The 25699-nt window shown below is 38.6% G+C and overlaps 3 protein-coding genes across 6 annotated transcripts in view; 2 read left to right on the plus strand and 1 right to left on the minus strand.

Annotated features, from left to right (window-relative positions):
- Positions 1-58: 58 nt before the first annotated feature.
- Positions 59-13321, minus strand: hspa4a (heat shock protein 4a). Its single transcript, XM_046410476.1, has 19 exons — positions 13004-13321; positions 10946-11003; positions 10682-10822; positions 9438-9560; positions 8379-8478; positions 8035-8168; positions 7266-7510; positions 6842-6918; positions 6258-6409; positions 5950-6056; positions 5429-5562; positions 4894-5075; positions 4127-4210; positions 3060-3212; positions 2434-2559; positions 2188-2295; positions 1873-1992; positions 1474-1635; positions 59-1067 (listed from the first exon to the last, which is right to left on the minus strand). Exons 1-19 carry the CDS (start codon positions 13108-13110, stop codon positions 861-863), a joined length of 2520 nt encoding a protein of 839 aa, XP_046266432.1. The 5' UTR covers positions 13111-13321; the 3' UTR covers positions 59-860.
- Positions 13322-14497: 1176 nt separating this feature from the next.
- zcchc10 (zinc finger, CCHC domain containing 10) lies at positions 14498-18266 on the plus strand. Its single transcript, XM_046411646.1, has 4 exons — positions 14498-14649; positions 15723-15884; positions 16116-16157; positions 17469-18266. The coding sequence occupies exons 1-4, from the start codon at positions 14609-14611 to the stop codon at positions 17707-17709; spliced, it is 486 nt and encodes a 161-aa protein (XP_046267602.1). The 5' UTR covers positions 14498-14608; the 3' UTR covers positions 17710-18266.
- Positions 18267-19278: 1012 nt separating this feature from the next.
- The window catches only part of aff4 (AF4/FMR2 family, member 4), a 29646-nt gene continuing 23225 nt past the window's right edge, over positions 19279-25699 (plus strand). For 2 of the 4 annotated variants that reach the window (XM_046411153.1, XM_046411156.1), the window contains exon 1: positions 19279-19620. The gene's annotated coding sequence lies outside the window, so the exon portion shown is untranslated. The other 2 variants (XM_046411155.1, XM_046411154.1) reach the window with 2 other exon arrangements.

Raw genomic sequence — 25699 nt, forward strand, 5'->3', positions numbered from 1 at the left:
AAACTGAAGTCAGGAGATGTACAAACTCTCAATAATGAATCCTTGTCAATAAGCCATTTCTCACACCACATGCTGTTTTTTTTTGGTCAAGATTTATTTTTGCTTTTTTTTGGTGATGTGGCAACAACAGCAGCACCCAGAAGGTGATTTGTTGGACCAGCCCTCACACTGTTAAGTAGAAAAAGAACAATACAAGGCTACCAGAGAACAACCAAAGGACCATTGCTTCTTAAAGAGGAAAGCCAAACAATGAAATCCTGCATGACAGTAACTTAGAGTATCTCGTTTTAACATACAGTACAAGTAAACTCAACAAAACATCCTTCTTGTCCTTTTAAACTTTAAACATTATAATCCAGCACTTAGAAGTATCTGCAGTGGAAAAAAACAAGCACTACTTGTCATGTACAACTTGGAACAATCCATGTTCTTCTGCATGTGCCACTGTGTCTATACCTTATTTAGATATACTGCAGTATTTTACATTTTCATGAATCGTGGGTGTATTACTAGTTTTCTTCTGCCCAGCCACTTGCTTACAATTTTTTTCAGATCTGACATTCTTTAGCATAAATGTGCTCAGAAGACACTGAACAAAACAATCTATAACATAATGGCAATACGGCAAAAGCATCCATCCCACAACTTTTATGTCATAAAGTAGTCAATGCAATGCAATATTCATCAGAGAAAATGAGAAATGAGGAGGCTGACTGATGAATAGTACTGATTAGGGACGCCCCTGTCTGCGTCTTCAAGAGAGAGACTGCTGTGCCATCGGTGGTAATCTCAGAATGACAGAACTGAGGGCCGGTAGTAGGACAAACGAAGGTGAAACTCAGAGGTGGCAGCTGCAACAGTTAGGCAATGTCCATTTCGGGGAGCTTGTTCTCCGCTGGTCCCTGTTCCGTGCCTGCAGATGTGGCTTTGTCGGGGTTGCACGGCTGGTTCTCTGTTGCCTCCTGCCCATTGACAGGCCCGTTCTCTGTCTTCTCCTCCTTAGGAGGCTCCACCTTGGGCTTGGGTTTGGGTTTGGAAACCACGGGGTTGCAGGCTGAATAAAGCTCCTTAACGGGGGGGGAACAAAAGCACTCGTTAGAGGAAGGAGAGAAGAACTATTTCCCCAGAGTTTTTAAATTAAATTACAAGAATTTCTACAGTCAATTTGTAAAATGAAGGCTTGGTTTGTTTTTTCACATTTCTTTGCCACTATTGCAAAACTGCAGCTGGCCTTCAAGATCGCAATGTTTTGTGCATGTCTGACAGAATGTTCAATATGCATCCTCTTAAAATATGAGGCCACAGAATGTGATAATGAGCTCATCACGGTTCTCCACATTAACAAATCTACAGGGTGTGGATTTGGTGATATCACTGCTAGCAAAACATTTTACCTAAACATACCTACCTACCTAAACAGTTTCATATCCTCAAGCTTTGTGTTTTGAGGTAACATATGTGCCTTGAATGTACCTTAGTCTTGGCCTGGATCTCTTGAACTTTGACCACAGGTTCTAGTGTGAGGTCCTGACTATTCTGCTGATTCATCATGCTGTTCATCCACACCATGGCATCATTCACATGCTTGTCCACCCGAGTCACTTCCAGTTCATCCAGGTGATCGTACTGCTCATCCTGTTGCAAGAAGAGAAGGTAAATTTCAAGAGATTGGCGACTGTTCAACAATCTAACCTACAACCGCATTAACTGCTCCTAAAATGAGAATTTATAATAACATGACAATTTCTCCACTGTGGTACTAATAAAGGCCTATCTTATCTTAAAATAGCTCCGTTATACTAATAAAATAAGGAGTGCTGCTGCTCCAACCTATCACAAACAAAACCAAACTGGCTCTTTGTGAAAGGTTACCTTTGCCTTGTACGCTTCAACGATCTTCATGAACTGCTGGATCTGTCTGCCAAGCTCCTCAAATGCTTTTGGCCTCTCCTCAGCTTCCATGTATCTCTCATGAATTGGCTGGCCAAGTTTCTGTAAAAAGGGATGACATCAGTTTTAGTCAGTAATCCAGTAAGACAACACACAAGAAGAAATTCACCACTTAATGCCAAAAAGCAACCAATTAACTTCTGAAAAATAGTGATATTGTAGAGGATTAGGCCACGTCAAGTTCCAAAACTGTACAGTAGGAGTTTTGAATTAAAGTATTACTATTTCATTTATTACCTTAAGTTCAGCCAGTTTGTCAATGTAAACTTGTTTCTGTTGGTCCTCTCCATCTTCATACAGCCAGTTCTCTGTGTCCTCCAGTTTTAATGAAAATACGTCACGATCCTGCATGTTGTACAAGAAGTGAGATTGAAATCACTTAAAATGAACGCAATTGAACAAAGCACGAAATACAACATCTGAATTTTTAGTTTCAAGCCCACTGAAAGCTATGTTCAGGTCTCGAGTGCGATCTGTACTCACGGCTTCATTCACAAACTTCTCCAGGACACCGTGCAGTTTATCCCTCATGTCATACACGTACTCCTCTACGTTGTTCTTTGCGTCGTTCCTCTCCTTCTCTAGCTTATCCTGCATGATCATCTTACCCTGAAAAAGTCACAAAAATGTTACTGATCAGTCAGCTGAAGGGCAGCAGCAGACAAAACCATAAGGATGAGACTTCTCACATATTTGATGCTACACTGTCTGCCTCCTGATATTATGTAATATACGGTACCTTTAACATAGAGCGTAACGAGTTTAACAGGTGTTGTCATGTTGATATGTCTAAATTTAAGCTTGAGAAAGTGGGAAAGAGCTTCTATAAATCTAAAAATAACAAGGAGGAAAACACCTTTAGTAAAGAGAAAAACTTTTACGATCAAGTTTGTAATTTGAAGATGTTTTATAATAAAGTCTTGTTATTGTACCATGAGATAAAGCACAGCGATTATACCTCAAACAAACTAATAAACGCCTCACTGTCATTTGTTTTCGTCTTAAGCTAAAACTAAGGGAAAACAAGGCCAGCAAATCTGACTTGCACATTGCTTGGACAAATACTGTGGGTGAATGCCAGACATTGCTGGTGATTTTTAGGGCATTACCTCATTCTCCACGAACATATTTAGTACATCGGGGGACAGCTGCCAGTGTAAATTGTTCTCTATAGGCAGCTCCACTGTCTTCGTTTTCACTTTGGGCTTCTTTGCCTGAGGGGGCTGGTCATTCTTCTTTTCTTTGGCATCCTCTGTTGTCGTCTGAAAAGGGAGAGAAAATCAGTTTAGTTTGCATAAATACAACCAATTATTTAGAGAAAAAAAATTATACAACTTTGGCACACATAATTGGTACTGTGGTGAATCCCAGGGTTCGGGGATCCCAGGTTTGACAACTCAGAACCTTCTTGCTGTGAGGCCACAGTGCTAAGCACTTCACTGCCCTTATTTATATCTTTCAGACTAACTCTGGATAATTTTACACCTGCTTGTCTTCTAGTGTTGAACGTGGTAAAATAGCTGAAGTTATATAGCGGTTTTGTCCAAATCGTGTTTCAAGGTTCCCTCTCACGCATATTTAACTACAGCAAATTCTTTCTGTAAACTGTATTTGTGTGTGTGTGTGTGTGTGTGTGTGTGTGTGTGACTGCTTAACAATATCCTTCACCGATTGTTGAACTTCCAGTATGGAATATTTTGTTAATATGTTCTAACTTGTATAACAAGTTAGAATACTTAATGGTTACCTTAGTGCCGGGCGATATAGCTGAAAATGCTTTCCTGAGAAGAGTTTCCATATGACACATATGAAGAATTATTTATTCTGATATGTGCCATTTCTATGAAATGCTGATTTTCTCTATTTAGACATCAGACAAATCATACGTCCTGTCATGTTAAAATGGTGCTGCTGCTAAAATATGTTCTATTCTATTTATGATATTTTAATCTAATAGTATTTACATTTTACTGCCTGCTTTGGACAACTTTACTAAAGCTTTGGTTCTGTGACTCTGTAGCATGTGTTAGTTTAGAGGACTTGGTTTCCACGTCTGACAGGCCGTTTGGGTTGCCTCCTGTCTAGCGCCCACAGACAGCAGCATAATTCTGCCACACGCAGTACAGAAACTTTATTGACATTATGATGAATGCTTTATCGCCCAGCACAAGGTTACCTCCATCTCCTCTGCCTCTGATTTCTTGTCTCCGTAGTCTCCAGCCTGAAGTTTCTGATCCTCCTGGTCCACCTGCATTTTGTTCTGACACACAGTAACAAAAGAAAACACAACACATAAAAAAATATTAAAGTAACATGGGATATTTTGCTGCTGGTTTTCATCCAAACTCTGGGTTCAGAAAATTTCAACATAAGTCAAAACCAAAAACCACTGAGTCAATAGCCGACTACGTATTTGTAAGGTTCAAACACTGATATTAATTTGACAAGATTCAGTTGGTTTGTGCAAATAATTTCAGTTGTCAATTTCTGCCTGAGCCTCATTGTGTGGCAGATGTATTGTGTTTAATGGGATTAACAGGCCATGTGCTGATTGTGTCCATCTTCTCCACAAACACGAAACATTACTTTGGAGAAACAGCCCAGTGGTCCAACAGTTGGTTCTGGGAGACAGATGGCGACTAACAACCCGAAATAAAAATGCCAAACAAATTACAAAGATGTACTAGAGAAACATAAATGCAACCCAATGAGACCTAAGCTTGTTACGGCACGGCATCTAAATTCCAGAGTGATGACATGAACAGTTTTTAAATCCAAGGTGTGGCCAGACTGTGTGTGAACAGGATCACTGAGGTGAAGAGAAAAAAAAGCAAACATAACACAAACCAGAAATACATCTGCGATTTTCTGTCTTTTTCTCACACACACACACACACACGTCATTATTCTCTTTCACTCAGTGCAAAGACACACAGTACACACCTCCTCTTCCTTCACTATCTGGTCTGTCTCCATTGGCTCTTCTCCCTCAGCGGTTTTCACAACCTCTACTAGCGAGGCGTTTGCTACACTGAACATCCCGTGAACGTTGACCCGAACTTTCACCTTGACCTTTGCACTCTCCCCAGACGCCTGAGGAACCACATTCTTGATCAGGAATTGCCCTGTAGGGGTGGGGAGGAAAGGGTCACGGGTTAGAATAGGTGAGAATATCCCCTTAGACCAACGAGGAAGGGTGTGGAAAGTTGAGTCACAGATAACGGTTTTGCATCTTGAGTATTATACCACATATCTTGTGGCTAAAAGATGAACAGAGTTGGCTGAATGTCTGCATGCTTAAAGTTTGGAGTCACTCGAACTGAAAAGCAGCTGCATACCAGAAACTACTTTTCAGTTTTAACGCTGACCTTTTTCCATCAAGTATAACCTTTTTTTCCCCACTAAAACAAATACAAGAAGACTTATTTCATACTCATTATTGCCCACTTATCTCTAACTGAAGTTGCACTTGCAGTACCTATAGAGCTGTTGGGGTAGGGCAACTCCTTTGGGTTGTTGTAGTAAGCTTCAAGGGTGAAGGGTTCTTTCCGGAAGAAAGTCAAAACTTTGGAGAATGGAGCTGCGTGGTTCTTATGGAAAACCTCGCAATCACTGTAAAAAAAAAAAAAACAAACAAAAAAAGAAAAAACATAGCTTAAAGAGATCAATGAAACAACAAAAGTTATCTTCAGAAGTAATCTTCTGGCTAAACTTCAGTTAGTTGTCCTGTGTTCACGTTTTGTTTTTCTTGTGTTATCCTGTCAATGTTCTGTCTTTTGTCTTGCAGTAAAAAGAGAGAATTCAGTAACATGTGAATGCTACTTGTAGAAATTCCAGATAGTGGACACACATGGTACAAATGGACTCAGGGTGTGTGCAGGTGTGGCAGAAAATCCTGCAGGTACAGGTAAATATGTCTGAAACAATAATGGCAGCACAAAGGTGTGCTCACTGAGTGAGATTCAAGCATTAGCTGCTGACGCCCAACAGAGATCATACCTCAGTCCCTCCTCTGCGGCTGAATTCCATTTCAGGGAGATGGAGTAGGGGACAACATCTGTGATGGAGAACTCCCTGACTTTGAATGCTGGTGACAAGATAGCACACTGAGGGGAAGAAAAAAATAACAAGAAACACAAGTTAACAAATTTTGGTGTGAAGATGCTTTCTTATTTAGATCAACGACAAGTTTGCAACACAAATATTCAATTTCCAATCAAATGAAAAAAGAAAAACAAGTTTTGTTGTGCATGTTGTCACATTTCTCCCATCAGACCAGTGTGTTGGTCGTGACAGGTGAGCCGTACCTGCAGAGCGCAGCCTCTGGCCACGGCCTCGTCTGCATTCAAGGTGGTGCTCAGCTCTTTGCCGAAAAACTTGGCGACCCTCTCTTTGATGGCGGGAATTCTGGAGGCTCCGCCCACGATCTCCACTGCATAGATGTCCTCCTTTTTCAGCTCTGGATACAGGAAGCAGGGGACAAGGATGATACGAAACAGGCTAGTTTTAGAGTCGCAGCTTGACTTTATTTCCAATACTCTGATCAAACTGATCGATAAATAGAAGCGTAAAACACACATTAGTGATGTTAAATCCAGACTTTAAGTTAAAATCCTTCTGTGAAAGCACATTTCTCGCCAAACCTTAACAGTACAACTCTTATATTTTTATTTGATTATTTGCCATATGACGTCTCAGAAGGACCAATCAAGAGTAAGCAGAGATACAGAGGAAGCATGAAAAGATTAAATGGAGGCAGAAAGGCGGGCGTGCTGCCAGCACTTGGAGGGAAGGGCTGTTTCAGCAAAAGGACAAGACTGAACCTCATCTACGCGAGTGTACACGTGCTGATGGGGATAGTCTAGCTGCTATTAAAGTCAGATTTACTCACTGGCTTGTTCCATGACGCTGCGAAGGGGACCCTCTACTTTGGCCAGCAGCCCCGCACACATCTCCTCAAACTGACCTCTGGGGACACATGGTCATAGATTATTAATAGACACACACACACACTCAGGAACAGTGTGAGACAGGTAACTGGATGCTGGGTACCTCTTAAAGTCATTTCTAATTATATCAACACAATTTTTAATTTCTGCTTAGTTATAATAGCCATCTTTAACATTCTGAGACTAGTCCATAGAAAAGAAAACTAAAAAAAAGACTAAAAGCTCCACATAATCAATAAAGAGAATGAACAGGCAGCTTTATTTCACTGGTTTATCTAAAACAACAATTGCACAAGTTTCTCACTGATAATTTTTTGTCAAATCTATTGTTGTGGGTCTAATTATTTAAGTAACTTTTCATCTCACCTGTTCAGTTTACCCGAAACGTCAATGTCATTCATGAAGCACTCAATGTTGAGAGGCAGGTCGGAGGAGTTGGCACTCATCAGCTTCTTGAGCTTCTCACACTCTTGATAGAGTCGCACCAGAGCCCGGGGCTTGGACTTCACGTCCAGCTTGTACCTCTTTGCAAACTCCTCGCAGAAGTGGTTGACCAGAATGTCGTCAAAGTCCTTGCCGCCAAGCTCCGAATCAAACGCAGTAGCCAGGATCTGACGGTGGCGGAGGGTAAACATTTGAGGGGATGGCAAAGTATCAGACTACTGGATAAATAACATATCACTGCATATCTGTATGTCTAGAAAGGATGCATGTGACAATTTAAAAAAAAAATGCTCAAGATTTTATTTTTCTATTCGGTGCATATGTTTTATTTAAACAGAGTCCATTAGCTACATTACTCACTAAGGTATCTAATTTGCTCAAGTCTTTCTATTCAATTCTGATATTACTCAAGTACCTGCAACTTTTTGAATAAATCACTCTGCTTTTGGTTTTGGCTTCTTGCTAAGCCCACATACATGAAAAAAATGCTCTGTTAATAAGCAATCAAGTGTGCAACATGTTGGTTAAATGTTTTTTTCTGCTGACTGAATGTTTGTAACTCATAGGTCTCATCCTTGACTGCACTGTTTATTCCCACATGAGAAGTAAAATTACCAATACTGACAAGCACATATTGCTGTATCCCTTCAGTATTGCTTTTCAAAATGGGCACAAATTATTCATCACTCACCTTGAGCTTTCCCTTGTTGAAGGCACAAACTGACACCTGGTAACCCGAATGGCCCACATCCACAAACACCACTATCCTGGGCTTCTCTTCTGGAGCTGGCAGGTCCTGCTTATAGATGCCATATGCCAGAGTCACTGCAACAGACAGCCATATTCTTATGTTAACATCTCAGTACTTTCTTCTTGTTGCTTTCTTAACAGAGACGACTGCTCCAAGATATTAATAAAAACCTATTTCACACAAAATAGCCCTTCACAGCACAGTCTTTTAAAAGTCCAATTATGGATGACCTGTTACAAACAAACCCACGTTGCCTGTCCTGCACAGAGTATATTTCAGTGTACCTGCAGTGGTCTCATTCATTAGTCGTAGGCAGTTGAGGCCTGCGATCTGAGCCGCATCCATGACAGATCTCCTCTCTGCATCGGTGAAATAGCTCGGGACCTGGGATGGCGAAGACAATGCAATGTTAATATAAAACATTTATAAGTCTCAGTGAGTGAAGGTACTAGGGCCAATAGCCTCAGAATGAGGGATTTAAATAGACCCACCAATAACAAAAAATACAGACATGGTATTACTCTATGGCATAGATAAGAAGCCGAAGACAGACAAGTGAAACTCATGCATCACAAGATGTCTGGATAACGTTACCAAGCTAGTTACTCCGGGTGCCAAAACAAAACATCTCCTTGTGGAAAAGCTCCTGGGCTAAATTTAGCAACTGACCACAGTAATAATAACATGTTATCCGTCTCCGAGGGTGACGCAAGCCGTAGATTTAGGACCAGTGAAAAGTAAAAACCACTCTGTGTGAGATCTGTAACATTACATAACAGATGCTGCTGCTGAATTCATGTACTGAGCACAGCAAGAAACACACACACACATCCCACTCTTCACCAACAAGGTGCAAGGGAGCAAATAAAGCTTTCAGGCAAGACATCTGGTGAAGTGCTTCAAGCTCAACATGTCACATGAACAGGTGGTAATACATTTATACACATTAGAGGCAGCTTATTGCCCAAACTAATGAAAAATGTGAGACGATGCCATTAATAGCTGCCACTCAAAATAGCAGGATGTAAATGTGGAGAGATATTCCATTTAAGTACAGAGAATGGCAGAAAGTACAACAGGCAAAGTGAGTCACACATCTCTCGAAGCCTTGTTAGTGAAATGTCACATCTTAAAATAAGCTGTGTCAGGGTTCCAACAAGTAAATTAACACCTTGTTAGATATTTGTTAGGTAAGATATGCTGCTACAAAATAAGCCAAAAAAGACATCTCTTTAGATCTGGATAGTGAGAAATCAAATGCACTGCACTGACAAATCTATTTTAAAACTTTTATAGATTTTCAGATGGCCTGCTGATGTTGTGAAACCCCTGCAGACGCTTACCGAGATGACACAATCTGCAACCGGTTTCTTCAGTGCACTTTCAGCAGTCTCCTTCAGTTTGGTCAGCAGCATCCCAGTCACCTGCTCGATGCTGAACACTTTCTCCTCCTCCATGTACATCACCTAGAATTAGTGAGAATTAGAAAGATGTTGACAAATTAGTCAAATGAATAGGATATATTTTTCCTGAGCAATGAAAAGGACCACCACAGTTTCACTAAAGGCATTTTATCAGACTGAAAACAGACATAGAACAGATTTCTGCAACGACGGGTTGATGCAGTCTTCCAGGATTTGTCATTTCTTCTGTGGACTCACATCTCCACAGGGACACAAAATCGTGGCAGGCTGTGTGTTTGGAGTGTGTAAGTCAGGCACTGTCACTTGTGTACCTGCAAACACTATGGCTTATGTTTAAAGATCAGGAGAATTTAGTAAATATTCCATATTTAAGCACGGAGCTGGCTGGTTCAGAGACACACAAAATAATGTTAGAAGTGGCAAAATGCCCAGAAAATATGTATAAGAACTTATATGTATACTTTGCAGAATCTGTCGACATTAGTAAAGTGATTATGAAAAAGATAGTTGATTGTTGAGTCTCATTCGCAGGTTGTCAAACAGCCACCGACCAAAAAGGTTGGTATTTGATGATCAAGGAATGAGACTCAAAATCAACTCTCCAGAATCACTGCTTAGAAATCTCCCAAAAATAGCAAAATACTAAGAAAATATAACAATAGCAGCAGATGACAGGGCCTCCCCTGGACATGGCAACACACTTCCAGTGGGTCAAAAGCTATGAATGAGAGGGATTCTTTTTATCATTTGTATTTTTGTGATTATCTTTGTTATTTTTGGGGGGGGGAGACATCCTGCATTGTGTACCTTTCAGAGAGAAGTAGCTGAGACTGTTGGATAAAAGCACAGAGGACTGTGTAGAATGGGAACATAAAAGAGCAATGATACAGAGGAAAGAGCAGTTAAGAGAAGGAGATGCAGTATAATCAGTGACACACTGTTTGTTTTCTGTTCTTACTCTCTGCTAAATTTCTTGTGGGTGTCCTTTTTTTATTCTTAATTGTCCTAGTTCAGCACACAGTACTAGGGATAAATACAGCTCAGCTGTTGTGTGTGCTACCTGCATCTTAATTTGACATTTTGTTAAAAAATATTTCTTCTTTTTCTCCCACTACCATACGTTACCTGTGTAATCACAATATAGCAGAGGAACTTGGTCTTACTTTTATACCAGTGGCTCCAGAGGGCAACTGTGCCAGTTTGTACACCAGGTTAGACTTGGTTGACTGGACATAGGGGTCTGCAAAAGCCCGGCCATGAAATCGCTTGAAGCCTTGTACCGTGTTCTGACAGTTGGTCACCACCTGGACAAGATGAAGGAGGCAAAAGTTCCAGTGAAGAACATTAAGGCAGATGCATTTTCTGTTTGTTTCTTTTAAGTCTAAGCAACTCAAAGCATGTCAACAGAGTGACTGAACTGATTTTACCTGGCTCTTTGCAGCTGCTCCTATAGCTCGATTTCGTGGACCAAATGACACAAATGACCTGCAAGAAAAACAAACAAACAAACAAAAATGCTCAGCTAAAACCTGACATGCTATTACAAGCAAGCAGTCTAAACTCTCTGTATAATCCACTAATTTGAATACACCCAAAATGAATTACTTGTCAGTTAAAATTATCACATGGTCTCATGCCTACACATGACGAGACATTTCAGAGCCCAACCCACAGACAAAACAAGACACACTGTTTCCCATGTCTGCAGAAGCAACACCAGCAGTTTGTTAGTGTTAGTTGTTAGTAGTGTGTAATATAATCAGGGTTAGAGGTTTTCTGTAAGATACCTTCTTACAAACAGTGGCAAGTGCAAAGTGAATTCTTTCAAAATTTATAATAACGTAATTATTGTTATTCTTCTTATTATTATTGCCATCATTATTATTTAAAACTTAAAACGGATGCCGACTTTTTTCAAAGAAAGCTTTGTTGAAACCTGGAGTGTGGTAACATGGAGGCTTGACATAGCTCTCACTGTTCACACTGCGCTGTCTAAACGTGGTGTGGTCAGTCCACTTGTACCCCAGTGGGCTGTGGGCTAAACGTGCCTTTCATCGTCATCCCTATCAAACACAGATGTCAGAGCTGCAGTCCAGTTGCTAATGTAGCTCAGCAGGCACTGGGCTACATGTTGATCCAAGTAGTAAGTTGTACGATGTAATGTTTTGTTGTTGTTTTTTTTTTTTTAAAGCAATGTGAAGAGCTGAACATACTAACAAAAGAAAAAGTACTTATTACAAAATTATTACAACACTTTTATGGATTATTTTGCAATGTTGCACACAAGTTTTAGAATAACGCATGAAAAAAAGGCAATATAGGCTTAAAAATTACAAAAAGATCAGCCACATTTTATTTGTCAGAAACTCAGTTTTTTATATGAAAGAAATAGGAAGAAGCAAGTTATCAGCAAGTGTTTGTTATTTTTTTCATATAAAAATATATAAATGGTTATTTAATTATATTAGTTAAGTTTACAAAGTTAGAATCTATGAACTTTCTGTCTTATGATTTTTAATACAGGTCTTACATGTATTTGATGGATTTATCTACTCCTCAAAAACTTGCAAGACTCCAAACACATGAAATAAAGGGAAATGCCAAATAAAGGATGGAATGACACAAAATATCTTAAAGGAATATTTTATAGTCTTTATATTCTCATACTGGTTTGTTATAAATATTCTTCTTGTACTCACAAACAAAATCTCCCCAATAAAACACGCAGACATGTCTACACTTTGCACAAAAAAGATCCCTGGAAATGCGTTACTGCTGTTTTTCACTGGGTACAGGCTGTAACCAAACAGTACCCTGCCAACCAAGAAAGAACACCTTGGTGACGACATTTTTAATATTTTTTTTTTTAAATTAATATAACCAAAATGTTTTGGACGAGTGATTTAAACACTTAAAAACACTAACAATTGCTGGAATATTCCAGCAAACGAGTGGCTGCTGGCGTCATCGCGGAAGGCGAACAGTTTACCACACGGGGCACACCGCTTGGTCGGAGCGTTCGCCTTCAAGACACGAGCAGCAGCAAGCGGGCGGACAACACCGCCCGCTCTACTCGCCGTGCAACTGAAGCACGATTTCAAACCGTACATTACCGTTAACACAGTGTTAATGAAAAACTGGTCTTACCTAGCTAGCTGAATGATTAAAGGCTGAACGAGATGTGTTAGTTAAATATGTTAGGAATTAATTCTATATAGTTACACGTTCGCCATTAACACGCCAAAAAAAGATTTCAGTGATTTACCTATAACAGGCAGTTAGTTATAAGGCAAGGAGAGACATATGGATGCAAGTTGAGCTAAAGGTAGCTAGACAGTAAAAGCTATAACTTATTCACGTGCAGTACTTTAACACCGGTGAGACAACTGTTGTCTGTGCAGTACAACTGCAAAATACCAGTTTGTTGTAGCCATCCCCCCAGAGGTCTAGTAAATAATAGGTGTATTTTCTGTAATATTACTCACGGTGTACATCTGTCACTGTACTCATTGGCGATTGTCTCGATTCCTCCAGCTCGGGCTACAGCCACATAGCAGCTCTGAAAGCCCAAGTCAAATCCAACCACTGACATTTTCAGCGATACGGATGTTTTCTAGCTATCACGTTGTCTACAGCCGACCGTAGAAAAATAAAACAAACGTAAAGCTGCCTATTTAAAAGGATGTAAAAGTCAGGTGAAGTAGTTGAGCTGTATTAAGTAGGGCTACTTCTCGTCATAATCCACACGGCTCACTGTTGCCGGTGTCACTGATATGCACCAATCTGAACTGGAAGGGTGCAGTCATCGCGAGATTCTCGTGGTTCTAGATATATCTGGACCTTTCTATAACCATGTGAGAGTATGTTCTCGGGTTTCAGAGTAAATTCACGCAGATTATTGATTATTCCAAGAGTCCTGATTATGCCGAGATAATGGCGGCCCTTAACAGCTACTTTAAAGGCAAAATGGATGGTGAATCCAACGACTGGTTTATTCGATGATAACTAGGATCAGCTCTGTGTGGGACAACAAAAATTAAGTGTGCTTTGTGAACGTGTTGCAAGCAGGAAGTCATATTTTACAAGTCAACCACAGGAGCAGATAAATTTTATCCAAGACTTTTCGTATTATTTGCGACATTAGTTTATTATTATTTTTGCATGTTATAACAATTCATTCATGTAGTCAATTTGATTTCGTTCTGCCATAAAACAGTACAGACATATAACAAAACGCAAATGCAGTCCAACACAGTCAAAGACACATGTTGAGGCTAAGTATAAAAATCAAATTAAATAAACGAATTCTAAATATCTCTACCAGAGAATTCAAGCGAATGACACTGAAGAAAATTATTACTTTTTTATTTAGTTGAGCTGTTTAATATATAGTCTATGCATTATATTTGAGCATATATAATATAAAACAAATAAATATATTAAATGAATATTAAATGTTTTTTGGTGGGGGGAAAAAATATGGGTGGGTGCAGTGAGAGCTGAATGGTGTGCTACATTGGTGACACAGATACCAAAATGCTCCACATTAAACTTTTTACACAGTATAGTGCTGTCTTATTAGTGATTATATGCATTGTATATTACTGGGGTTGGTGGAATCAGTGTTGCTACGTGGAAAATAAATAGCAGAGAGCATCTGTGAATTTACAGATGTTAGAGCTGTAGCTGATGCCCTAAAACTTTGGAAATTACAGCCAAGCTGAATTTGGTCAATATGTGGATCAAATCCAGTCCCACGTTACATCCTCTGGGTGATTGATATGCAGTTTTGCTGTAAATATCATTGCAACATTTGACCCACCATTTGACTGTTTCAAAACCTTGCATTTGTTTTGCGTCTCCTCTTTCACACAGTAATAATGTTTGAAATTAACTAAATAATTCTGTTTAAACATATTTTTTGATCAATGAATGGTAGGAATGATAGAAAATGATTACTGACACTAATGAACAGTGAGTTATTGATAAAATGTACACATACAGTACACTATCGCTACCAATAGGGGGCGCTACATGCCGGAAATACGTACTGATCTGATTCCAACGAAGGAGAAAAAGTAAATTGCAACATGGCGACTCCCATGCACAGAATAATAGCCAGAAGGCAAGCGTAAGTATAATTTAGATAACTATGTTAAAATGTGTTGATTGCATTGTTTTGTTAATAAAGTTGTGTTTTAAACACAAATCGCATTGAGCTCACCGAGCCTTGTGTTAGATATTCGAGGTAAATTACGAACCCTGCGGGCATTAATGGGAGCACAAATGCGCTTCGTTCTGTCTTCACAGCACAGCGTTATTATTTAGCTTACTTTTCGGACTGTGTTCTGCGCTCAACACGCGTTTAGGTTTTGGTCTTATCACTGATATGCTTTAATAATTAAGTAACCGATGAGAGTTATTTTATTCGATATTATAGTGTCAAATTTACGAAGTAACCAGCGATTATTTTTTAGTCTGAATTAATTTGCACGTTATCGAGTAATATATTTGTTTTTTGACTGTTTTTGCTTTAAACAACTGTCCTATGGAGACAATTCAACCGATAATCTTATTTCCACATCGACACATAGCCTGTCAAAATATCATTTAAGGTATGATAAATCAGACGTATGGTGTTCTTCCCATGACGAAAAAGCTGGAGAGGTAGATAATGTTGGTCCTGTTCGGGGTCATTTTTGGTGTTTTTAACAATTGTGACTTCTATATGCAACATATAAAATAATTTATGAATGTAAAGAGAGCCCCATTAGATAAAAAAAAAAAATCTGTATACCTATACCGAGTGTGCATATGCAGCTGATGGGAATTAATTTGTCAGTCTTTTATAGTTCATTTTCTATCCATTCAACCACGTACACAAACAACATAAGAAAAATCACAGACATTTTGAAAGTGGTGCAGTTTAATTCACCCTTCTCTATAAGCAGTTGAAGTGTGTTTCTTTTTACTGTGATGTTTCCAGAAGCTTGGAGTAGTTTTCGTTCTCAGTTCTTAACCACGGGGATGGGAGATCTGACTACGTTATGTTGGATTTTATTAGCAAACACCTTCAAAAACACTGATTGTTGGTCAAGTAGTTCTTGACAACTAACAATCGGGGACATGTAGCTGTAACGGTGCTGATTTGATTTGTCATCTATCGTCGTTAATCCACATTCAGATTTGTCTGTTTCGTCACAGGGAGGCAAACAAACAAAACGTGCGTTGCCAGAAATGTTTGGAGATCGGACACTGGACCTACGAATGCACAGGGAAGCGGAAATATGTTCACAGGCCGTCAAGAACATTTGAAATGAAGAAGAGGCTCAAGGAGAATGAAAACAAACTCATCAGTATTAGTGGGTAAGGTGTTTCCACTAGTTCAAACCCACCACCAGAAAGTTGATTCTATTTTGTGCCATTAAAATGAATGTTTAAGACTGAAGAGTGATTGAATTGCTATTGGGCGGTCCATGGTGACTTAATGTCACTTTTTATGGGTTATTCGCTGCTGTAAGCTGCAAAATTTCATCACAGCCTTTCCTAAAAAACGCAGCTACTATCGTTTTTTTATTTCTTTTTTTTTATTTACAGACCAGGAAGTGAAGGCTCAAGTGAGAAGAAAGTCAAGAAGAAGTGAGTAAAATCATATGTTTACCGTGTTGGGTGTTTTGGCTTCAGACATTATGTCTCGGTATGTGTTTGATATGGTACTAGACTGGTAACAGTCTAATATGGTACTGGTAACAGGTACTAGAGATGCACACTTAATGTACAGTATACTTAAAAATACTTAAATAACATACTGACAGTTCCAAACCAAAACTGTCACACAAAGGATTTTACATTTCTTTTCTTATTACATTACTATTAACTACTACTTACTACTACATACTACTTATTACGTTACTATTTTAAGGAATAATCCTGTAATGTACTTTACATTGATAAAATCAGTAATACAAATTTGTTTAGAAGCGACTATGTTCAGTCTTGAATTTGTTATGTCTCTTATCAAAGATGAAAAGAGTCCCTGGGCGTTTCATTTTATTTGGGTCACTCACACGTTGTCGCCAGTGTGTTGATAAGGTCACGTGTGAGTTGCCAGAGTCACATGAAAGTTGCGTAAGAGTCTTAGTTGCATAAATTTAAGTTTGAATTGGTGTGGAAAATCTGCCTAGGAAGGTGTGTCAGGATGTTTATGAGTGGTAGAAGACTTTGCAGCGAAGAAGTCAATGTGAACTTTGTTGACAGAATTGTGGCGTAACAGTTCCCTCTGGTGGCAGCTACAAGCTACTACAGATTCTTAAAAACTGCTGAATACTTGCTGTATCTCATTAAGCACCAGAAGTAAATACTTTTATATGTCAAAAGATACTATCTAACTGTATTGAAATAGTGAGGGTCTCCAGTTCAGTACTTTGAATGAATGATGTACTGTTGTACATGTGTCAAAAGCTTGTATTTGCTGATGTCAGTTGATTTACATAAAATGTTTTGATCGGTTAGAAGAAAGAAGACAGTGACATAGAGTCGAAAGATATTCACAACTAGTGACTCTTATTTTCATTATTGTTTATGATTAATTGTTTAGTCCATAAAACATCAAAAACTTCTCATCGGTTTCCCAGAGCCAAAAGTGACATCTTCACATTACACTTATTTTACACTTACATTTCTGTGTATTGCTTTTCAAAGGATAGGTTATTTCTGATTATCCCTTTTCACAGCAGACATTTTGACTTGTCATAGTAGGAAAAGGTGTTACTTATAACTATTAACAATAGCTCTGTTCTATTCAAGTTCAAGATTAATTCAGGTGCAGTAATTCATAGCTCCTGTAAATGCCTTTGTTTACCTTTCTTTTTACAATAGCCAGACTGTAACAGGTACAATCCGAAGCCTTAATAACATGTTTTTCCTTTGTGCTCTGCCACTTGCTTTCAGGACTAAAGAGTCCAGCGACAGCAGCAGTGATTCAGACAGCTCCTCCAGTGACTCATCATCAGACAGCAGCGACTCCTCCAGCTCCTCTTCAAATGACAGCGACAGCAGCAGTGACAGCGACGATGACAGCTCTTCCTCCTCCTCTTCTTCCTCCTCCTCTTCATCGTCAGACAGCTCAGACTCAGGAAGCAGCAGCGATTCAGATCAAGGACCTCCAAAGAAGAAGAAAAAGAAGAAATAAACAAATACTGGAATGGAAGAAGTTGATTTTATTGTGGTGTTTGTTTTCCTAAGTAATTTTATCTGTCCACTTTTTTTTTTTTTTACCTCTAATCCGTCACAGCTGGTTGGATCTGGATATGGGACACCTCAAGGGCTGTAAATCCCACAGTTACATACTTGCTAACCTAAGAAATGGAGATGACACAGAATGAATTAGTTTGGGTTGGCCATAGTATCATTATTAGTTTTCAAAAAATATTTCCCCTATTATTTCTATTAATGTGACATTTCCTCAAGTTTGTGTGTCTAAATTTTAAATATCTGAGGAAAACAATGCATATTCATGTTCAGTTTGTGATTTTGTACTAAATATATTTTTAGTCAAACTTCAAATGTATAGCATACAGCCTCAATAAAGTAACGCCGTGTCTACTATTGAAAAGACCTTTTAGGATACTGAATAAAAGTTTTGTTTGTTAAATTCTGAATGAGCTTGAAGTTAGAAGCTCTTGATTCTATTAAACTTCTAGTTGCTTGTTTTGTTGTAAAATAAACTTGACTTCTGTTTGTTTTTAAGCCTCCTCCCTATTTGTTATTATAAAAGGTTTTATGCTGAGTTATGACTTTACATACATGAATTTGAGAATAAAATGGTGAAAAAAAAAATTGTTCCTTTGCATACAGGATATTTTCAAAAAACAACATCTCACTGTGCCAGAGGATGTTGGTTGTCTGCCAGGATAACTCACGTTTCTAAAGGGTTTATGCCATAATTAGTATATGTTACTTTTTGGACGACCAAACCCTGGATGATGATGAGTTTGGGTGTGGCTACTAAACTCTCCATAATGCCACAGCCTAGTCATCACAATGTGTGTTGCACGTGAGTAGCTGGAGAGGCTCGAGGAACAAGATCTGCTTTTTTTTTAATGCACCAGCAGCTACAGATCCAGATTTGTGTATTTCTGCATGTTCTTGATGAAATGCCACTAATCTTTGGGAGGGATAGTTTATTGATTTTTGTACTTTTTGGCCTGTTTTTTTTCTTGAAATTATTTGTAAAGTATCCAGTATAGAGTAATCTATAAGTCAGATGTCCACATCTCAGATACTGCGAGTGTTCCTAAAGACCATAAATGAGCAGGTCTGTCTGAAAGCGTAATTATGCACATTAAAGGTTTGTTTCAATAATGGATGGGAGAAAGTAGCCCACATCAGAATGAATGTAATTGAATTTACAAAAAATAATAATAAAAAACACGTTCCTATGCCAAAACAATAATTCATTTGGTAGTCAAGCTGTATATTTAAAATTATAGATCAATCAACAGCGGGGAACAATGAAACGCTCCCTACGTGCTAAACGTCAAGTCTGTGCAATCTGTGTGTCAGAAACGGTGCATTCAGCACGTGGGAATTGCTAGTATCCTTAATAAATGGCCGCGTTGCTACGGTGAAACTGCCCAGTCAAAATTTACAAGGTTCCTTATATTTGACCTAACGTCCTTATCGGTGATTGGTAAGCTGACAATATGTCTGCTGTGCTTCACTTTCATGTTTACCAGGTTAGTTGGTTGGTTTGAGACATTTCCGACAGCAACTGAAGGCAGCAAAGCTTTGCTGCTATCCATGCATCCAGTCCTGTCTGTGGAACCTGCTGGCTACTTAACTTAGCTAGCAGCCTTACCTATATCAGTCACTTCTGTTGAGTAAACAAAATGAACGAGAGACGAAATGATTTTTATTTTGTTTCCTGCTCGATGCGCAGTTGCGGTTTAAGGAAAAAATGGATACTATCCATTTTGTTTTAGTATTTTAGCTGTTAATCTTTTTGCTGAGTCCATTTTGCGTCTAACTGGAAGTGGAAAAGACAAAGAGAAAAGAGCTTTCCAATAGCTAGAATGGTTTGGGCCTAAAAAGAAGACTAGAGGTAAGGATGCTGAATATCGTAAAGTATTTTATCTGATTATCAACTCTATTCAGTGGTTATCTGACATTTGGGGTGAATGTTAATTGAAATTTCCTCAGAAAAATTCAGTGGTTTCATACCTAGCTAGCCGCTAGCCTAGCCTGTAAAAGCTACAAGCAGATTTGACTAGCTAACATTATGCTAAAGCGAAGGTGCAGGTAGTCCTGTAGGTAGCGTGTTAGCCTCTTGCTAAAAGGGCAGACCTTATAACTACTTTTGAGTTGTGTTGACGGCAAACATTGGTTGTTTGAAATCATGTTAGCGCTGGATGTTACTGTTGTTCTTGCGCTGGCTTCTTCCGTTCTCGAAAAGAAAGGCAAACATCGTAGAGATGATGATCACGGTTCTGTTAATGTAATGTTGGCTAACAGGTCATGACGTCGGATGTTTTGTGTTTTCTCTGTTTATCCATCTTTGACATAACTTACACGCTTAAGTTTACTATCACTAATTTATGTTACCGACGAGGACATAATTTTTTGGTATTAACGTTTGGTTCAAATGATAAACAGAAGTAACTGCGGTCCAGTTCAGCTTTGTGAATTAAACTACAGATGAACTATTAAAGCTGGGCAAATCAAATACAAGCAACAAATGTTTCACTTGCTTACTGTCTCTGTACTCAGGTAGCACAGTTTAACTAATCTAATGCCCTAACAGCCGTCAGTTTTCTCACAATGACCAGAAAAAACTTTTGGTTTGTTGTCATGGACGTTAGGCTCCGTACATTGTATCCGGCATGTATTATATGAGATTACACTCAGTATCATCCCTGGATGTCACAAGTCAAAAATCCTAATGACTTTAATATACTGCTGCGTAGAAAGAAAACAGGACAGTCTGTTTAGCTTTGGTCGAGGAAAAGGACAGCTGATATGCTTTTCTAGGAAGCCATTTTACGTGCCACAGTTGGGGGAAGGGCCAGTAAATGCATCCTAAGTCCAGAGTAACTTTCAACAGTTAGGGCTACCACCAATACTTGTATATATCTGGCTGGGTGCACTTTGCGTATGGAGACAAGGACAGAGCTATCAACCTGTTTATAACACCTCACAGAGGGTGAGGCCTGAGGTCATGAACTCATTTATGGCAGGTAGCTGTGAAGTGGTGTAACATCTGTGGTGAGGTGAGAGACTTTTTAAGCTTGTCATAGTTGTGAGTGCAGTTGTTTATGAAGTACAGTGTGTGTGGATGTGTTGGTCCAAGTATTTTGTTTTCCAATGCGCATACAGGAGTCATGATGTTGCTGTCAGGCCCAGTCATGACAAAGATAGTACCTCCCTACTGTTAGGCAGAGACACTAGCCGCAGTACTTAACACATTAAGTCATTATTCTGCAAGAGAAATTGTCAAGCAGGAGTTATTTTCAGAATACACAAGTAGATTTAAATTCTTTCTTCTTAAGTGCTCCAACCTGCATTAAACATGTAAATGGCTTAACAAAACCATAGTATATCTCTCACTTGAAGTCTTCAGTGATATGTTGACATCCGGAAGGCGATCCAGCTGTTTGATGGTAGGTATCATTTGAATCTCCTGTTGTGTGTAGTGGTAAAAAGAGCAGGCTAAAACCTGATACCTTTGCCAAATTTGCATGAAGGTTTTAGCATGATAAAACCTCAAAACCTAAATTTAAATATGGGAGGGAGACTTGGTGTGGTGAGAGCCATGTAGCAATATCTAAGACGCAGCATGTTCCTTAAACTGTTACAGCAACAGCTCATCCGATTGTGAACTGTTTTTTTTTTTTTTAAATGAACATGTTGAATGGTAAGATGAGGTAGAAAGATGTGACTGCAAGATGACTGTGTGCTGTAGACAGACATATTAGACATCAGCATAGTATGTGTTTCCCAACGTCAGTGTGGTTGCATTTTGGGAGTATTAATTAAAATGTTCTTTCAAGGCACCAAAGTAAACAACCTGATTTGAATTTTGTTTTATTATAAGTAAAAGTCCACATTCAAGCTAATGCAGTTCATGTAACTGTGGTCAGTGTGTTATGGCAGATGAAGATTTGTTTTGTGCTCTTGTGCTCCCTGTGACGCAGCTCACTGTGAAATCCTCTTCACTTCCTGTTTAGGCTTTGCTCTGTGGCTTTAGTGTAACTGTTTCCTCTTTAGCCAGGCAAAGGGCACATGTTGTGTTGAGACGTTATAGTCACTTTTTTTTATCCTTTCCAGCCAGAGGAGTGGATGCATGTTTTCTTTGGCTTAGACACATCTATTGTTCTTTGTCATAGTACTACAGTGTGGTTTTGCAGTCTCGATTTTTGGAAAATGAGCAGTACGTAGCTTCAGGCTGTTCAACAATAACAAGAAATTGTGCAAGATTCAGGGCTGCCACCCCCAGTCTGATTAGTCGTTGTCTAAATAAACTAAGTGCTTTACCCCAGTATCCTGGTTTTTCAGTTTTGTCTTCATTTCTCTCAAATGGTTGAAATGAATAAGAGTAGTCACAAAGGAATCATAACAATCATGTTTTTGTTTTATTGTGCAAATTTCACTGCATTTTAGCTGCTGTTCTTTAAACCCTACCCAAATTAAGAGCTAATTGTGTCTTCAGTTAAGCCCTGTAAGTTTATAATCAGATCTCATTTCCTTTACAAAGAGAAGCTTGTCGAAAGTAAGTTGTTTGAAGGCTCTTCTAGAGCCTGCCAGTTTAATTAGCCCAAATCTAATCAGCAGTTCTTTTTTATTATCTCTCTGTGCCTCTGTACTGTTGCTCACGCAGCAGAAAAATATGCTACTCACTGTGTCCTGACCTCGTGCATATGTTCTTCAGCTTTTGTTCTGTAGCATATGAGTTAAGCAGTCATGAGGGTATAGTCCGGTGGAGATGAAGCTCCTTAAGGTCATTTCATTTCACATATCTGGCATCTGTACTGTGAGATACTGCTCTATAATATCCGTCAGGAAACATTTGTTACAGTCTATTGTCGCAGTAATACTTATGATGAACAGCAATGAAACTCATTGGCATAACATTTTTTAGTAGAGGGTAAGTGCTTTACAGGCAATAACAAATTAATCGGTACCATAAATGGTAAAGACAGGAAATGGATCCAGGAGAGTAAAATAGGAAATATTCATTCAAGTGAGAGATTATTAAATCTTTTGTAATAAGTGATTCAAAAGGAACTAATATTTCTAATTTGCTCTTCTTATGCAGAGCGCACACACAGGAACCCGCATGGCAAAGACATCAAATTTGTGAATCATACAATTTTAATTTTTCAACCACCAGTTTCCTCTAGGGCTGAAGGATAAATTATCGTTTTCACAATTTGAATATATGCAATAAACTTATCACGGAAGTGTACCTCCAACACAGTGGAAAAAGAAAATTACATGCAGCATGCATTGTGATCAGTAATATGTTCACCATACACACAGTCAGATGAAGTCCCAGCTGGCACTAAGTCACCCTCAGATTTATTAAAGGCAAATTTGGTGGCAACTGTGAGGTTTGCTAACACGATGGCTGGAAAAGGAGAGAAAAGCTAATGTGGTAACATGGTAATAGTTTAGTATGGCATGTATTTATTTATCACTAGTCATTTTGTCATTTCTATATTGAACAGTAGTTTCGCACATTTCGTATTTTCCTCCTATTGTGCAGCTCTAGTGTCTTAATTCTATTTTTGGCCACAGCATGTATCAGAGTGCCTGCTCTGGGGAGAGTTTTTTTTTTTTTTTTTTTAATGGTTCAGAGTAGTAAACTATAGGTTAGCGTGTTTCTATTTGTAGGCAGGCAGATACTCCAGTGTCAAATTAACCCCAGACTGCTCTCTGTGTGATAAGATTGGGACTAATAAATGGAATACTGTTTCACAGTACAGATAATTACAGTCACTCCCCAATAGCGTGTGGGGTCATTTTGGCCTTTTCTTGTTATTATGTGATTAATAGGAATGACTGCATGTTCGTGCTATAAAGGTTGCATGCTGCCCCTCAGTTTTAATCTCCATTGGTCATGGGTCAGCTGGGTTGTTGGAGCTTTCAGGAGGTAAAATTACCTTGGCTAAGGAACAGTTAATTCCTGGTTTGGGAGAGTAATAGATTATTAAGTTGAGTACTTCATGTAAGTAAGCATGAAAGCTTCAGGCTTGAAGCTCAGTCCAACAACCGCTACTGTTATTATTGAACCCACCAAACCAACATTAAGAGCTTTGTGAGTAAAATCTTGATCAGAAGATATTTTAAATTGCAAAACAGTTTTTACAAGTTTGTGAAATATCAGTGTTTCACAGATATCCCAATTTAATCTGTTTTACTAAGCATTCAGTCTTTTGTTCCCTATTTAAGCTTTTAAAGCTTGTTTTAAACATCTGGCTGATTTTGCTGATCATTATAGAGATTTTTACACAGCACTGGTAAACATTGTGTGTGTGGTAGCTTGATACATTATAGTGTGTTGGCTAAATATTGACTCAAAGCTGAAAGGAGTGATTATAAATTATGAAAATTCTTACCATAGTTCAGATGTGCCTGTAGAGGGTCATGAAAAAAAAAAGGTAAAAACCTTGCGACAATCTTAGTGTGCACATTGAAGAGCTTGAATGACGCATGTTCTTTGGACTTGTTGCCAAAATAATTGAAGGTTGTGTGTCATGTTCCACTAACAGTGCAGCAGAAAAAAGTACCATGGACATTGTGTTTATATGTGTCTAAGCTGCAAGTGATACATTTTCTTATTGAGCTTCTCTAACGTTATTTTTCACGTCAAAATCGTTGTGAATGTTTCAGATGCTCACAGTTTAGGTGTATGTATGCTTTTTACTTTAACACAAATTGTTACACTATTGTGAGAGACCTGTTAAGAACAGTTAAGGAATGGAAGAGAAATTTGAATTATCTTGGATCTTGGAATGAAGAAATCACTTTCCAAAGTCTTGACTTGACTTCACTATCAAAATACGCATTTAGATAGCATCAGAGTTTTTGTATTTGTGGAGAACAATGCTTCTTAGTGAACAGGTTCTCTACCCTGATTGGTAAATGCTACCAGCTCTCTCCGGCTCAGATAATACATGCCTGCTGAGTGAAGGCATTCCACGCAGTGAGTCAGTTCAAATGCTTGAAACCTGCCTGAATGAAAGCATATAAGCACTTGTTTAGAGAACATGCCAATCAAGATTTAGAGTCTTGTTTTGATATGTTAATTGGAGTTAATCTGATGACAAAGAGAAATAATTGAATGTTTTTTTTTAACTGAAGCAGAAACCAAACAATCCTGAATACTCAGACCTAATCCTAATTTTGACATTGTCTTCCTCAAACATCATCAACTAAATACTTAACAGACATAAAACTAAAATTAGGCTTCTTCGTTATGTTATTTTGTTAACGAGATAATGTTTCTCCCATCCTCATACAGGATATGCACATGCACAAGATTGAGTGCATTTAACCACATCTCTTTCCCCAGTTTTCATGTTTTAAGAGATTGTTAACTGAACTGCATTTTCAAAAATTATTTTTATTAATTTCTTTTTTTTTTTAAAGATATTTCTGATAAAGTTCTTGTCTTAGCCAGTGCCATGTGGTTTTGGCATTTGTCACCCACACAGCTGCTTATATGAGGCAGGTTAGCAGCATTTGAATGGACACTCCCTCTGGAATGCTTGCTGTCAGCAGGTTTGCTTCAAAACCACCAGGGGAGGTGGCACTGGCTGCCCATCTGTACCCCATTACAGTGTTTGTTCATTTACATTATATAAGGGCTTTTATACACCGCTTTGATATGAAATGACACAACAGTTTTCAATCAACATAATTTTGCATTATTTTTCAGCTAATATTAATATTAATATAATATAATATTCCTACGAAAATGACTGGTTGTGCCTCAGAGCTATTTGTCATTGACAAAATTGACTGTGATCATCATAGTTGGTGCAGAGCTTTGGTATTGATTAAATCAACTAAGAACATCAGTCTGCTTCTGTTTATAAAAGTAAAGGGCATGCATAATTAAAATGGAAGAAATATTGATAGACCCCTGTAATTGTTACATTTTGTGACATAATATCAATTCT

This window comes from Scatophagus argus, chromosome 14 (genome assembly GCF_020382885.2).
Source record: "Scatophagus argus isolate fScaArg1 chromosome 14, fScaArg1.pri, whole genome shotgun sequence".
Lineage (NCBI taxonomy): Eukaryota > Metazoa > Chordata > Actinopteri > Scatophagidae > Scatophagus > Scatophagus argus.